The sequence below is a fragment of the Solanum stenotomum genome, chromosome 7, assembly GCF_019186545.1.
Source record: "Solanum stenotomum isolate F172 chromosome 7, ASM1918654v1, whole genome shotgun sequence".
Classification (NCBI taxonomy): Eukaryota; Viridiplantae; Streptophyta; class Magnoliopsida; order Solanales; family Solanaceae; genus Solanum; species Solanum stenotomum.
Window position 1 is genome coordinate 2998139 of NC_064288.1, and position 16719 is coordinate 3014857.

The 16719-nt window shown below is 32.4% G+C and overlaps 2 protein-coding genes across 2 annotated transcripts; one reads left to right on the forward strand and one right to left on the reverse strand.

Annotated features, from left to right (window-relative positions):
- The first annotated feature begins 1493 nt into the window (after positions 1-1493).
- LOC125870790 (receptor-like protein Cf-9 homolog) lies at positions 1494-12196 on the forward strand. Its single transcript, XM_049551305.1, has 2 exons — positions 1494-1592; positions 10828-12196. Exons 1-2 carry the CDS (start codon positions 1520-1522, stop codon positions 12090-12092), a joined length of 1338 nt encoding a protein of 445 aa, XP_049407262.1. The 5' UTR covers positions 1494-1519; the 3' UTR covers positions 12093-12196.
- Positions 12197-12543: 347 nt separating this feature from the next.
- On the reverse strand, positions 12544-15906 carry LOC125870794 (SNF1-related protein kinase regulatory subunit beta-1-like). Its single transcript, XM_049551311.1, has 4 exons — positions 15646-15906; positions 13390-13568; positions 13112-13274; positions 12544-12976 (listed from the first exon to the last, which is right to left on the reverse strand). The coding sequence occupies exons 1-4, from the start codon at positions 15844-15846 to the stop codon at positions 12656-12658; spliced, it is 864 nt and encodes a 287-aa protein (XP_049407268.1). The 5' UTR covers positions 15847-15906; the 3' UTR covers positions 12544-12655.
- Between the last annotated feature and the right edge of the window lie 813 nt (positions 15907-16719).

The window sequence follows — 16719 nt, forward strand, 5'->3', positions numbered from 1 at the left end:
AACCAGCTGTTTGAAACTTGCTATATAATTTATTAAAATAAGAGTTTAAGTTTTGTGCAGGGTTATGAGTGTATAAGATTTTCTACACCATCAAGTAATTTTTAAGATAAACATGATAACTTAATTAAGTAATTAATTGATATATTTTTAAATATAATTATAATTATAGTAAAGTATAGCAAATGAAAGTTGAGTCCTCTTTCTTCCCTAACTAAAATTAATTCATAGTTATCGTCTTAATTAGCCAAGTTTATTTGGTTTTCTAAATCTGATTTTTTTTTTGTTCTGTCTCTCTATCTTCTTGTTCTATTTTTTAGTTTTTGTGTCTTCTTTAGTTGTATTGATCTTTCAATTATTTTCAGTTAATCATGTATTCAAGTTATTCGTGAATTTTTTCATGAATAATAATTATATTTGTATTAGTAATTATATTGTTATCAACCTTTTGATCTTCAAAATATTTTGGATATCGTAATATTGCATAATTTTTTTTATGCTTACTCTATATATATAAATAAAAATTATTATATAATATTATTTATTGCATAATAAATGATGATTAAATCACTAAATTAATGATAACGACTTTTGGACTTTCTAAATTTGAAAAATAGATGAATAATTAAGAAATAATTTTTGAATTTTCTAATTGTTATATACAAATAAAAAATAATTAGAATTTATTTTTAAAAAAAAGTTGAGAGAAATTAATATTGTGTATAAACTGATAACTTATAAGCCTTGACAGTCATACATGGGTCTCGAAGAATAAGCACTCTTTAAAACTCTAACTTCTCGGTGTGCAACTGTTAATTCTAATCATAAAGAAATGAATAAAAGAAATTTAAGGGAAGAAACTAACATAGGGTGTGTATTTAATTGTAATCAATATTTTTAGTTGAAAAAAAGAAGAAAAATACCGATGCTAAGTTAAAGAAAGATGCCGCGTACCCCTTTTTTGCATAATTTTATTATTATATCCTCTTTTTTAAAAAAAAAAATTGAAATAAAATGAAGGTTTCTTTTAATTTAATGAAATGGTGGTAGGGAATTATATATCTTATAGTTGAGAACAATTAACTTATTAAAAATGCAGAAGGAAAATAAAGGAATTAGTAAAACAAAAAAGTGGAAAGAAATTAATAACGTCACCACTGATTTCGGTTCCCTCATCTCTTCCTTTTCCCCTCCCTTAAATTCTTCCTTTCAATATGGAATATTATCTTCTTTCAAATCACAAAATATATTTTTTCTTATTTTCCTCCTAATTTGATATAAATTTCACAAATAAATTGATAAACCGCATCCAATTTGGAGTTAGTCAAACAAATATGTGCCTATACATATATTGTTAAGTAACTTTCATTTGAAATTTCTATGCCAAAACTCGACCTCATGTAAGGACTAAATAGTTTCAAAATATGTGAATATTTTCAAATAATAAGATTCAATGAAGAATTCCTGATTGGGCATGGTCTAACTGGATGTTTCATTGCAAGATCTTAATATATCCCACAATATGCTGACGAGTGTGGATTCAATTCCTCTTCAGTCTCTATATACTATTGATTTGCGGTCCAATTTGCTTCAAGGTTCACTATCTATTCCATCAAATTCCACAAGATACTTCTTCATATTCCATAATAATCTCACTAGAGAAATTCCTTCATCTATTTGCAATTTGACATCATTAGTAATGCTAGATTTATCCAGAAACAATTTGAAACTTTATTAGTGTTCACCCATTACCATCAAAAGAAAGAAAACAATTGAGTATAATAATATTTAAAAAAGACTAATAGTTAGTTGTTTCACACATAGTAATTGAGTAGGACCGCTGAACTTTTAATTTTGCTCCTCTATTATGTAATTCAAATATTATTATTTAATTAGATATTCTTATATTTAGATTAAATATTTTATTACATTTTAATTTAGTATAGGGGAAAAACAGTAATCCAACTTTGTACTTTGGAGTTTCCTACTTTTAATAATATATGATATATGATGATATGATGATATATGATATGATAAGTTTAGTTGTAATTGTTTGAGCTGAAAGAAGTGGATTTGGTTTAACGCGATTCGAAGGGCTAGATCCACATTTAGTGTTGCTGTTTATTGACTAATTTCTGATGTATGATTGATTTGATGTTGAATGAGGATAAGTGGATCCAATATTGTTGAGTAAATGAGTTTGGAATATCTTTGAAACCATTGTTTATTCTACTTGAAAATGAGTGTAAACTTATCATATGGAGACGTAAAACAAGTGATGTCTCATGTTCAAATCCCACCAGAGATTAAAAAAAAAAAAAACTAGGTGATTTCTTCCCATCCATCTAGGCCTTTGGTGGACAGTTATCTGTACATGCTAGTGGTGGGAGGTGGCAGGTAACAGGTATCCTGTGAAATTAGTCGTGGTGTGCAAAAGTTGGCTTGAACACTACAGTTATAAAAAAAAAAAGTGAGGTCTGGGGAGTAGGATGTGTGCATGTATACATAGAGACATATTTTGATAGGTTGTTTCATTCAATATTATATAGTTCAAAGGGAGGTAGTGGATGGGTTCAAGTCCATCTCTTTCCGTACCTTTGCTTAATTTTCTAACAAAATGGGCTCATATGAATACACCCACTGCCAAGACGTAGCATCTTTGTGCGGTGAGGATGGTGCTTAATTTGTGTAACTAGGTGGAGAACTTACACTTCCTGGTGATTGGAGATGGTCTTTCTATGTTGTTATTGGAATATATTTAATAAAGATTTGATTTTTTGATAAACCCTGGTGCACGGTTTGAAACTTGGTAGATGATAGGCTCGCATGTCTACTCTTATGTCTAATCAACTTAAACTCTAGGCTTTTGTCCGTGACAGGTTTGATTTTTGAACTTGAGATGTCGATAAAGATTTTATTTTGAACCTGGTTTTGCTTCAAGTTGTGGTAGAATTAGATGTCAGGTTGACCTATGTGAAGTTGGTCAACAGGTTAAGTATTCGTTGATATTGTTAACTTGTTTGATTGATTGTACCTGGGAATTTGGGGATTGATTTGGTTTTGACAAATGGGGAATTTATTTGAGGGTTGCATTAGAATGAAGCTGTTGAAATGGTATTTGGCTCAAATCAGTTAACATTTCTTAGAAAGCTTGAATCCCTCTTATGTGTTTCCTGGCTAGGATTCCTACCGTCGATTCTTGATTTCTTTCTTTGTTTTGCTTAATGATGGGTATAATCAATTTTGTTCAATGTGGTAACTCGTTCGTAACGGGATTGTATGATTCCCCTACAACGCTTTAGCTTGTAAGAAAGTTTATGCTACTCTTGTTGGGAATTTTTTTTACTCAAATGGTAAAGAAAATATGGTCCAACTAGAACCATCTTCAGACATTTTCTACTAAAATCCCCTTTTGGAGGGGAAGGATGGATTGATAGTGGAGATGATTTAGAAGATGTAATCGAAGGACATGTATGGTTAGGTTCCATTTATATACTTGGTGGAATTTGGCGTATCTTAACCAAACCCTTCACATGAGCTTGATGAAAATAAAATTTCGTTTGTCCTCACATTGAAAAGATATTCCCTGTTTTTCCTATATATTTTATAATTTTAAGTCATGGATGTGGTTAATGTTGTGTTAGTTTTGTTTAGCTTTTCTCGTTGTATTGCGCTTATCTAGAACTATTCTTCCGGTAGAATGAATAAGTTAAGAAAAAGAAAAAACATTTTTAAGTACTGTTGTAAGATTTGTAACACAATATCAATACATTTTTTGTAATTATTGCCAAATTTTTCTACAGGTTGCATCACCACAAAGGAGCTTGGAACCGTGATGCGTTCGTTGAGACAAAATCCAACTGAGGCTGAGCTTCAAAACATGATCAATTGTGCGCGACTAATTTTGTTGATATTTCAGATTCTTGTGTATTCATTCCTATTATTTTTTTAGGGAAAATGGTTCAAAACACACCTTAACTATGGCCGAAATTTCTATTACACATTCTAACTTTGCGGAGGTCCTATGACACCTCTGAACTAATTTAAAATAGAATATATGCCTATTTAATATGTCATACCCACATATGTATTAAGGGGGTGATATACACGCGTTGCCACATGCATAGTTAATGTTTTTATATTATTTTTTTAATCTTAATCTTTTGTTTTATATACAATTTTTTTTTTGTACTTTTCTTGAATTTTGAAAATAGCTGTACTTGTGTCTTTCTTCTCAAGATTTTTTTCCTTTTTTTTTTGTAATGCCAATTCAAATGAATTTTTATTTTTTTTAGTCCCTTTACAATATCTTTTTTTTAATCTTATCTTGATCTATTCCTGTAGTTTTTGTTCAAATTCATCTAAAAAATTTAATAGTTCCCCAAAAAAGAAATGGATCTTCCTTTTAGCGAGTTGTGAATTTATTTTGATAATAAATTTTTATTATCTTTCTTACAGATCTAAAATTTTGTGGTCTTCTTTGTCATCTTGATAGTTATGGAGAAATTTTTTTGACAAAAAAATGTGTAATGGTAGTTGTTGCGCCTAAAGAAGATATGTGGTATCGTTGTGATGATTTTACTGCCAAGAGTTCTTGCGACTTATTCATTGCCGGCATCAGCACAAGTTTTCCGCCATGGCTGAATCTCAACGAAGAAGTAAACAAAAAGTAGAATAAAAAAAAATGTTGGCATTTAAGTTATAATGATAATTAATAATTAAGTTACCTTATTAAGAAATATCCAATTAAAAATTGACATGTATATATGTCTTACAAAAAAATGAAATTGATATCTAAACTAGGGTATTTCATGAAAAAATAAAATAAAAAATAATGTGGACTGCCATGTGGAAAATAGAGATGGGTTTTAATTTAACCCTGACGTGCTCACTGTACGTATGGTCACTTGCTTGTTCATCCAAGTGGATAATACCTTTAATAATACACTAAAAAATAGTCTAGGGGGTTATAGAACCCCTGCAAAGTTAGAGTGTGTAATAGCAATTTCGACAATAGTTGAGGTGTGTTTTGAACCATTTCCCCTATTTTTTACTTCTAATATACGTTATCGTCTTCCGTTTTTCTCTGAAAATGCTTAAGTTTTTTAAGCCTGCAAGTTCATCATGTGGAATTTAGTTAGTTTGTATATTGTGTAAATATAAAGTAATCAAACTAATTCCTAATAGATTGACCCCAAAATAGCAGAAACAGGCGAGTAAAGCTGAAGTAATATGTGTCACATCTTTGTTTACATTAATGTTCAAATTGCCTCTACTAGAGTCTTTATACTAAGCAACTCAAGTTTTCTAAGTCCATGGAATTTAGAGTAAAGAGTAAGTTGTAGTCACGTCAAAATGAAAAATTAAAGTGAAAAGGATATGATTGTCAAGTAACTTTCATTTGAAATTTTCATGGTGCAAGGAGTTGGAAATTTTGTTTCACTATTTAGTTTCAAAACATGTGAACATTAATTTTAAAATATAGGTTTTAGAAATCCAAAATTTTAATGAAAAATAGATCATATTCCTAATATTTCTCTCTTCAAAATAAGAAATAGATCCACATAAATAAATGTCTAAAATCTAAATCAATCGTAAGGATTTGCTGGTTCTTAAACCAAAACGCAATTTGCTTTGTTTTGTTTTTATCTATTTTTTCTTTTGCAAACTTTGAACTTTTTCATCAAATTGACATTTTCTTGGAAAGACTTTGTGCATTGATTTGAGAAAGACAACATTTTGTGAACTTGGAATTGATTGATGATTTGATATGGAGGCAGCACTCCATACTTGACTTTTCCCCTTTCCTCTCTCTTTTTGATAATAAAATTCGTAAGTAATTTATTTCAATATGAAAATTCAAAGTGAAAGAGATGTGTGTGTCAAGTAGTTTTCATTGAAATTTCCACAGCAAGACTCATTGCAATTACTTGTTAATTCAAAGAACTGCATTAATACTTCTTTGTGCAAGAAAAAAGATATTTGGAGGGACACTCCGTGCAAAAACAGAATCCAAATTAATCGGGACCCTAATGTGGATTCGAAAATCGAATGAGAAATCAATTTTTTTTATATAGAAAAAGTCACTACTCATTCTAAATATGTGGTAAACAAGTCAATATCTTATAATTATACCAAAAATACACTCTGTCATATGACTTAGTCGTGTCTAATATTTGAGAATGATACTTCTCTACTTTTTAAGTGCTTCTTTTGAAATTTCTATAGCAAGACTTGTGCATTGACTTGGGATAACAAACATTAATTTCCATAGTTCTTTTCAGTTGCTATCAAATTTACTATAGGTCAAGGTGGAATTTTTATTTGAAAAAAATATCTATTCGGATCTGAATGATTTTTTTTTAATAAAAAAATAAGATTATTTTAGGGTTTTGTTTTTTTTTTTTGCTTTATCTTCTAAAGAAATTTCTTTAAATAGTTATTTATAAAATTAAGTAATAAAAAAAAAAAGGAACAAAAAAGCAATAGCACCAATCGTTGTTTGAAGTGGGCTGATTAAAGTAAAAAAAGGAGGTGACTATAAATCAAGTTAATACATTTGGTACAAAATTTGATTTAACCATGGATGTAATAATGATATGTAAAATATATATGTGGATTAATAATATTTGAATCATCATTATTATTGAGTTTACAATAACAATCATTTTCTTTTCACTTTATTAGAAAAAAAAATCATGACTAAATTAAATATTTTTTTAACATAAATTCAAATTTTTAAAATTTATGATCAAATAAAAACAACTTAAAAATCGTAGCTAGATTTTCACGGAAAAGAAAGTGTTATTTTTTGTGGAAGGTGGCTCATGTCCATGCAAAGTGGACTCTCAGTCACTGCCAAGTCTGCTCCAATAATTCAAACTTTGAATTGAGTACTCCTTAGCTTTCACTCTCTAATATTATAATTATATAAGTAGTACGTATTATATTTGTGTAAATTATTCATTTTATTTGAAAGACTTTTCACTTTTATTCAAAACTAGTTAACTTGATCGCGCTTCGCACAGTAACAAAACGCATCATTTTAAAACAATAACAATAATTCTAATATAAATTAATTTTCATAAAATATCAATTTCTTTATATGATGTTTCAAGAAAACATTAGAACCAACTGTTTGAAATTTGCTATATAATTTATTAAAATAAGAGTTTAAGTTTTCTGTAGGGTTATAAGTGTATAAGATTTTCTACACCATCAAGTAATTTTTAAAATAAACATGATAACTTAATTAAGTAATTAATAGATATATTTTTAAATATAATTATAATTATAGTAAAATATAGCAAAGGAAAGTTGAGTCCTCTTTCTTCCCTAACTAAAATTAATTCATAGTTATCGTCTTAATTAGCCAAGTTTATTTGGTTTTCTAAATCTGATTTTTTTTTTGTTCTGTCTCTTTATCTTCTTGTTCTATTTTTTAGTTTTTGCATCTTCTTTCGCTGTATTGATCTTTCAATTATTTTCAGTTAATCATGTTTTCAAGTTATTCGTGAATTTTTTTCATGAATAATAATTATATTTGTATTAGTAATTATATTATTATCAACCTTTTGATCTTCAAAATATTTTGGATATCGTAATATTGCAGAAAAAAAAAATTATGCTTACTCTATGTATAAATAAAAATTATTATATAATATTATTTATTGCATAATAAATGATGATTAAATCACTAAATTAATGATAACGACTTTTGGACTTTCTAAATTTGAAAAATAGATGAATAATTAAGAAATAATTTTTGAATTTTCTAATTGTTATATACAAATAAAAAATAATTAGAATTATTTTTTAAAAAAAGTTGAGAGAAATTAATATTGTGTATAAATTGATAACTTATAAGCCTTGACAGTCATACATGGATCTCGAAGAATAAGCACTCTTTAAAACTCTAGCTTCTCGGTGTGCAATTGTTAATTCTAATCATAAAGAAATGAATAAAAGAAATTTAAGGGAAGAAACTAACATAGGGTGTGTATTTAATTGTAATCAATATTTTTAGTTGAAAAAAAGAAGAAAAATACCGATGCTAAGTTAAAGAAAGATGCCGAGTACTCCTTTTTTGCATAATTTTATTATTATATCCTCTTTTTTTTAAAAAGAAAATTGAAATAAAATGAAGGTTTCTTTTAATTTAATGAAATGGTGGTAGGGAATTATGTATCTTATAGTTGAGAACAATTAACTAATTAAAAATGCAGAAGGAAAATAAAGGAATTAGTAAAACAAAAAAGTGGAAAGAAGTTAATGACGTCACCACTGATTTTGGTTCCCTCATCTCTTCCTTTTCCCCTCCCTTAAATTATTCCTTTCAATATGAAATATTATCTTCTTTCAAATCACAAAATATATTTTTCCTTATTTTCCTCCTAATTTGATATAAATTTCACAAATAAATTGATAAACTGCATCCAATTTGGAGTTAGTCAAACAAATAATGGCATGGATGAGTCTTCAATTCTCAAACGAAAATGGCATGGATGAGCCAATTTTTTAACAGATGACATAGATGAGTCTTTTTTCTAAGTTCAATGGTATATTTAAGCATTTTCATTTATTATATAATTAACATAAGAGATAGAGTTAGATTTTAAAGTTTATGGATTCAGAACATCAAATACACATTTGGTAGGGATATATAAGAATGATGATGAATATATAATGTTTGTATTAGCTATTTTGAGATTATTTCTTATGTTGTTATGCATTATTTGGTTTGATGTATTAAAAATAATACGCATTGATAATTTCTAAAAAAGATTTATTTTACAAAAATACCATCTACAAATATGGAAAATATTTTGAGGGGCAATTGTTCCTTTAATCATGCTAATGTATGCATTAAGTAATCACCTATTAGTACGTTGGGTATACAAGAATAATGTTCAATAGAGTGTATTAGTAATGTTTGTATTAGTTATCGTGCATTAACCATACATATGTTATTTCTTATGCATTATTTAATTTAGTGTATTAAAAACAACATACATTACATAATTTTTTTTAAAAAATATTTATACAACAATGAAATAATACATGTCATTTAAAATACCTAATGAACTTATGATATATTAGCCCCAAAATGAAAAATAAAAATGCCAAAATCGATAATTATTACTACTGCAATCCAACTTGGACTTGGTTAAGCAAATATGTGCCTAGCTATATATATAGTTGCATACCTTTATTGCATACTTAGGAAGTGTTTGAAGCTAAAAATGGGGTATGCAGTTATGCTCTTAATTGTGTTTCTCTGTCATGAAGTTTCTTCAATATCCATATTACCTCACAAACATCAAACCATTTCACTTCTAAAATTCAAGCAGTCCTTTACTATAGATCCGTCAGCCTCTTATTATTGTCTGAAGCCTTATCCAAAAACGAGTTCATGGAACACGAGTAGAGATTGCTGCTCATGGGATGGAGTCGTATGTGATGACATCACTGGACATGTCATTGAACTTGACCTCAGTTGCAGTAATCTCACTGGAACCATCGATTCCAATAGCAGCCTATTCCAACTCTCGCATCTCCAAAGGCTTGATCTTTCTTTCAATAACTTCTCCAATTCTCATATCTCCCCTGAATTCGGCAAGTTTTCAAGCTTGAAGCATCTTCATCTTTCCTACTCCAATTTCTCAGGTCAAATTCCTTCTGAAATCTCTCATCTTTCCAAGTTACACTCTCTTCGTATCTCCACATATTTTAACTATAACAAGCTAAGACTCACAACCCATGATTTTAAATCGCTTCTTCAGAACTTGACCCAATTTAGAGAGCTTGATCTTAGTGGCATAAACATCTCTTCCACCATTCCTCTGAATTTTTCTTCTCATTTAACAACTCTGAGCCTGTCAGAAACAGGATTGTATGGGATAATACCTGAGAGTATATTTCACCTGCCCAACCTGGAAACACTTGACTTAAGTTACAACTATAAGCTCAATGGTTATTTTCCAAAGACCAAATGGAACAGCAGTGCATCCCTCTTAGAGTTAGATCTCAGTGGCGTGAATTTTTCTTGTTATTTGCCTGAATCTCTTGGCTATCATCTAACTTCACTGCGTTCTTTGGCTCTTGGAAATTGCAACCTTAGAGGGCCTATTCCTGAATCTCTTTCAAAACTCACCCGCATTGAGTATTTGTACCTTGATGGTAACTCCCTGAATGGAACAATACCACCAGGGATGTTATCCCTTCCATCACTAAAGAGCATAGGCTTGAGTTTTAATCACTTATCTGGTCATCTTCCCCACTCAATTCAAAACCGTGTGAATCTAACACAGCTTATCCTTTCTTTCAATAATTTTAGTGGTCGTGTGGATGTCAGCCTCTTTTCAAACCTTAAACAGCTTTGGTATCTTAGTCTTTCATATAATAATATCTCATTGACCAATGACAACAACGTTACTTTGCCCGAATCTCTTCATTGGTTAAAATTGGCCGCATGTGAAGTGAAAGAGTTGGAGTTTCTAAGATCCGCAAAGCAGCTTCAGTGGTTGGATCTTTCAAATAATAATATCTCATTGACCAATGACAACAAAGTTACTTGGCCTGAATCTCTTGATGAGTTAGAATTGGTCGCATGTGAACTGAAAGAGTTGGAGTTTCTAAGATCCGCAAAGCTTCTTCGGTATTTGGATCTTTCACATAATAAGATTCAAGGAAGAATTCCTGATTGGGCATGGTCTAACTGGATGTTTTCATTGCAACATCTTAATATATCCTACAATATGCTGACGAGTGTGGATTCAATTCCTCTTCAGTCTCTATATACTATTGATTTGCGGTCCAATTTGCTTCAAGGTTCACTACCCATTCCATCAAATTCCACAACACTCTTCTTCATATCCCATAATAATCTCACTGGAGAAATTCCTTCATCTATTTGCAACTTGACATCACTGATAATGCTGGATTTGGCGACAAATAATTTGAGTGGAGAAATTCCGCAGTGTTTCCGAAATATCACTTCCCTCCAGGTTTTGGATATGCGCCACAACAATCTTTCTGGGAATATTCCAACAACTTTCAGCAATGGAAGTTCACTGAGCAGCCTCAACTTGCGTGGCAATAAACTAGAGGGGAAAATCCCACAATCCTTGACCAATTGCAAACAACTTGAAGTTCTTGATTTAGGAGACAATCACCTCAACGACACATTCCCCGTGTGGTTGGGGACTCTGCCAAAGCTGAAAGTTCTAAGCTTGCGATTCAACAAATTGCATGGTCCCATCAGAACATCAAGGATTGAGAACATGTTTCCAGAGCTTCGAATCATAGATCTCTCTTACAATGCCTTCTCAGGAAACTTACCTTCGAGTTTGTTTCAACATCTGAAAGCCATGAGGACACTTGATCCATCAATGGAAGCATCGAGATATGGTGGAGATCAATATTACCAAGACTCGATAGCTGTCGTATCCAAGGGATATGAGCGTGAAGTTGTGAGAATCTTGTTTTTGTACACCACTATCGATCGTTCAAACAACAAATTTGAAGGACATATTCCAACTATTATGGGAGATCTCATTGCACTCCGTGTGCTGAATATATCTCATAATGGATTGGAAGGTCCTATACCGTCATCACTTGGAAGTCTATCTTTGGTTGAATCACTGGACCTGTCAAGTAACCATCTTGTAGGAAAGATACCATCACAATTTGCTTCTCTTACATCTCTTGAAGTCTTCAATCTTTCCTACAATCATCTCGAAGGGTGCATTCCTCAGGGAAATCAACTTCAGACCTTTGAGAACAATTCATATGAAGGCAATGATGGATTACGTGGATTTCCTGTTACAAAAAGTTGTGGGACAACTTATGCCGTATCTGGACAGCTAGACGGTGAAGAAAGCAATTCTGAATTTCTGAGTGATTTTCGGAAAGCTGCTCTTATGGGCTATGGAAGTGGACTATGTATTGGAATATCCATAGTATATTTCATGATGTCAACTGGAAAACCGATATGGTTTGCAAGAATCATTGTAAAGCTGGAGCACAAAATAATGATGGGAAGGAGAAAGAAGCAACGAAGGCAAAGGAACTGCAGAAGAAGAAATAATCACTAGTAATGATACTGTTATTTCTTTAAGGAAAAGATGTAATAAGTTGTAGACGTACTATTGTTAAATCCTGTTTGCTTAAAGTGTGTAGCATCATTCGACCATGAAAATTGAGGGTGAGATAATCTTTAATGATAAGTTATATGCAATATAAAATCTTATGAACCATCCACAATTAGTTCATTGAAATTCCAAAATAATAAACCACAAAAACAAATAATAAACCACAAAAACCAAGAATTTATTCGAGGAAGAGATCAGAAATATTTTGTTCCACGACAGATAATTATTTTATTCTTGTCCTCCAAAAGATATGTTGGTGGTGAATTCAATTCAAAATCTAGTTAACTATATTTTCTTTTCATTTTGCACACTAATGACCATAAAATCACCAAAAAACAAGGTGAAGAAAGGAGAAAATGCATTGCTGATAAAACTTGAAACTATTGTACAACAGAGAAGAGAGGTTAAAGGAAGTTTCAACGTTGAGCAGGTCTATAAACAGTGGAAATCTTAAAGCAGCCACACTGAGAAAGCTCTGGAAAGATTTGATTGTAAACACGGGGTGGTCACCTCTTCAGTGGCTTGTAGAGGACAACAGTGACATATTTCGACTGGAATCTATGCGTCAAACCAAGAGCAACGACGGATTGAGAAGCCCATCCTTTCTCTATAAAGAGGTGATTAAGTACTACGTGCTGGGGTTTTGGAGAAGAAGGTGCCTCTTCTGAGTTTTCAGAACCAAGAACAGTTAGATGAAGTTGGGGTGGAACTGCCACTGGCTCCTTTGCGAAATCCTCATCTCCCAGCAAAGCTTGCGCATAGCTAGAGTCAGGTGATGGTGGGGCCTCAAACTCTGCAACACTTTCGAGGTTCTCTTGAACATTGTCCTGTAGGAAGGACGCGGATTGTGTTAAGAGCCAAACAAATTCTCAGGGAACAGCAGGTACATAGACTATAGAACACATGTTTAGGCATCAATGTGCTAAAGTTATCAATGATCAGGAAGCAGAATTCTCACTTACATTAACATCAAGAAGATTAAAGACAACGCCTGTCTCATCTGCTACACATGGAAGTTCTGGAATATATCTAACTTCTCCATCCACAATGAATTTGTAATGATAAATACCCGATGGAAGGACCAAGAGAACGGTATAGTCCTTGCCTGATCTTTGGAGAAGCTTTCTGCAAGCAAATATCATTAGTGGATACATTCAGAGACTGCATTAACAGGAATCATCGCAACAGCTAGTACTTGGTTGAATCTAGTTCAACTCCTGAATACGAGGCGAGAGTTTACCTTGATGTCCAGTTGTCCCAAGATCCTTGGATAGCAACGTTATTACCACCATAACTCCATGTAATCAAAGTAGGTATGCCACCCTCTAGCGAATGATCAGAGGCATCCTGGCATTCATTGCCCCACATTTGATTGCTAACAGGATTGCCATCCCCTCCTCGTAAAGGAACTACTGGCACCTGAAAAGGATGATAAAGAGGAGTTTAGTCTTGAAACTAGTCAGTCGTAAGTATTTATGGGGTACGATTGGGGCACCCAAGAAGAAATTAACTGCTTTGGTTTATCTCCAAGTTAACTAAAAATAAGAGGTGCTTGCTTTTGGTAATTGGCCAAACTCAGAGGGACATTATTCCCTTCTGTCCACTTAGAAAAGCCTAAATTTTGAGTGATAATGTTGATCACAAAACATGAAGAATATTCATCATATATAAGGTGGCAAAAAAATCAGCCAAAGTGAATAAGAGTGAATTATTCAGAGCAGAACCCGCACACAAAAGGAGAACTCCAACTTTCACTTGACTACAGATTGACTAAATGGTTTCACCAGTCCTACTAGGATAACAGCATAACATTTCTGCCCCCGCCGCCTGCTCCCGGATGCACTAGGTGTCATTAGTGCAAGACATTCTAATACAGAAACATTATAGCTTGCTCGTCTCGCATAAGTTCCTTTTGTTTTTTCATGTACCTTGCTAATATAAATTAGTTGTCTGTTTACCCAACAAATAGACAGGCCATGAGATGCTTTCCTTTTTCCCATTTAACAGAGGGTTAGGCCAACACTCAAGCAAGTCCTATAATGCAAGCTTCCAACTAAACAGAAAAAAGAGTTCATCCAGCATTTTCCTAAAGGCATTTCATATAGGAATAGCATGAAACTTAGTAGAAGTGGAATGAAAATAGAGGATTCATATTACCAATCTGGGATCGGGAAGTTGTAACGGTTGTTCCTATAGGTGTTTCAATTTAGTGTCAAGCAGAACACTTCAACGCTACTACATTGGGAAAACACAACAAATCACAGTTAAGCATATAATGAACAGCGCTACAATCAATTTACAACTCTCCCCTATAGATGCAGACACATCCCCACAAATCACAGGCATACAGACAGGCAGTATAACATGCAGAGTAATTGCATAAGGTGTGGGCGTATCCACCACCTTAGCTAACCATCATACAATTAAACCATTTAAAAAGGATTACTTCTTCCATCTTAATATGGTTGGCACATTTTCTAAAGAAGAGTCAATGTGACTAACTTTCGCAGTAAATCAGGCTAGATCAACTCATTTTTCAGAATTAAAATTTAGACATTTGGAAACAAAACAAAAAGTACTATAAGTTGCAATTCTCATCATATCAATATGGTAAGAAGTGCACTTGGATAGAAAGAAATCATAGATGTTTTGAAGGGCAAACAAGTCATCTTTTCTCAAGTATGTACCCCATGTCTAGCAAACTTAATATGTGGAAAAGACAGAACACTGTAAATGGCACAGACCTTACACTACATTCGCTCATCATTTGCTAGATTACTTAAATACTTAAATGGAGACAAGTCCATTCCTTTGTGCTTTTTTGGTGCTTGTAAAGATATGATACTTAGTTTAACTCAACCCAAAAAGCTAGCTCACCCAAATCCATATAAGCAAACCATCAGTTCATTCTCCAACCGAAGTGGAACTCTAACCTCCCCTTCATGCACAGGTCCAACTGGAGCATTAAGGAGCTCAAATGGGAATAGACCCGACTCTAATACCATGTAAAGACATGACACTTAAGTATAACACTCGACCCCCCAAAACTAGCTCATTAAGAGAGGATTGCTCAAATCCATATAAACAAAGTCAGTCCCCAGCTCTGATACAAGGTAAAACATATGATACTTACACCTAATTCAACCCCAAAAGTTAGCTCATTAAGGGAGGATTACCAAAAGCCATATAAGCACAGCAAGTCCCTTCCCCTCCCCAACTAACATAGAACTCTAACAGTACTTTAATATTAATCGAAACCCTGTCCTTCCTTTAGAAAATACATTTTTAAGACAAAATTCTAAGTTTGAATGAAAAAAGCTGCATATTGAACAAATGAACTATATATAAAGCTCAAGTTAGACCTCATTTGAGCTCAGCTCCACACCAAATCCTAAATCCCCCTTTGAATCACCAACACCACAAACAAACACATACACATATACTGTTTCATATGTATGTATAATAAATAGGATAAAATGAGCATAAATATGGAAACCTGAGGTCCGAACAAGAGAGGTGAAGCTGAACGATGTGGACTCTGCGGAGGAGAATTGACCATCAAGTCAGCCGAAGGCACTCGCGAGGTCAGAGCGTGGTGATCTTCTACTATGCCAGATTCAACATTAGATCTTCTTCCCGACACCTCGCCGTCGCCGTCGCCGTTGCCGCCGTCTTCTCTGGCGTTCGCATTCCCCATGTCTTCCCAATAATGCTAGTGAATATACATATGTTGTATATTTTGTATGTATATGTAGAGAGAGAGAAAGTAATAAGAGTCACGTTCTCGTGTTTATATACTAAAAGATAAGGCACACTATTGGACTTATTTACAATAATGCCCTCAATTGACTTTCTTTTTCCTTCTACTTTTTGCTTACTAGCACCTCGACTAATCTACGAAATAATATAACAAATGCAATGAAATATATATCGATCTTATTCTTATCTGTTGAGAAATAAAAAAGTTGTTTCGGAAAGACTCTCAATTGGAGGGTGAGCTTGTGAGCTTATGAGCATCTCAACTAATCTATGAAATAATATAACAAATGTAGTGAAATATATGCAGATCTTATTCTTATATATTGAGAAATAGAAAAGTTGTTATAGAAAGACTCGATTATAGGGTGAGCGGAAAAGGATAGAGATGGAAATTGGAAAAATATAAAAGGAAAATTTAGAGGATAAATAGTGATGACATGGAGAGATCAGAATGGTTGATAAAGGATAAGTACAAAATGGAAGGGGTAGATTAACTAAATTTATGAATGTGTATAAAATGTACTCTCTTTTGTGCATATATTATCTTCTTTAGGTGTGTGCCCACGTTGGTTTGAGAGCGCAATGATAGTGATAGCCTCCAAGTATTATTATCAACAATTAATAATGAGGGAAATACGACAAAAATATTTTTTTGAATTTTTTATAATATCAAATGAAAAAGAAAAGTTTATGTGGAGAATAAAAATGAAAAAGAAAAACTTGTGTTCCGAACAAAGAAGGTCGTTATAGAGAAATTTGATTATATTAAGGAAAGAATTAAAGCAAGGTACATCAACAATATATTCAGTGT

Bases quoted from the DNA above. Each gene is read 5' to 3' on its own strand.
- LOC125870790 (XM_049551305.1), top strand. From the start codon at position 1,520: ATGCTGACGAGTGTGGATTCAATTCCTCTTCAGTCTCTATATACTATT. The intron at 1,593-10,827 runs GTTCACTATCTA...ATTTGCTTCAAG, and splicing joins GCGGTCCAATTTGCTTCAAG to GTTCACTACCCATTCCATCA.
- LOC125870794 (XM_049551311.1), bottom strand. From the start codon at position 15,846: ATGGGGAATGCGAACGCCAGAGAAGACGGCGGCAACGGCGACGGCGAC. The intron at 13,569-15,645 runs GTTTCCATATTT...CATCCTTTTCAG, and splicing joins CTCTCTTGTTCGGACCTCAG to GTGCCAGTAGTTCCTTTACG. The intron at 13,275-13,389 runs GTAAACTCTCGC...ATTTGCTTGCAG, and splicing joins TGGGACAACTGGACATCAAG to AAAGCTTCTCCAAAGATCAG.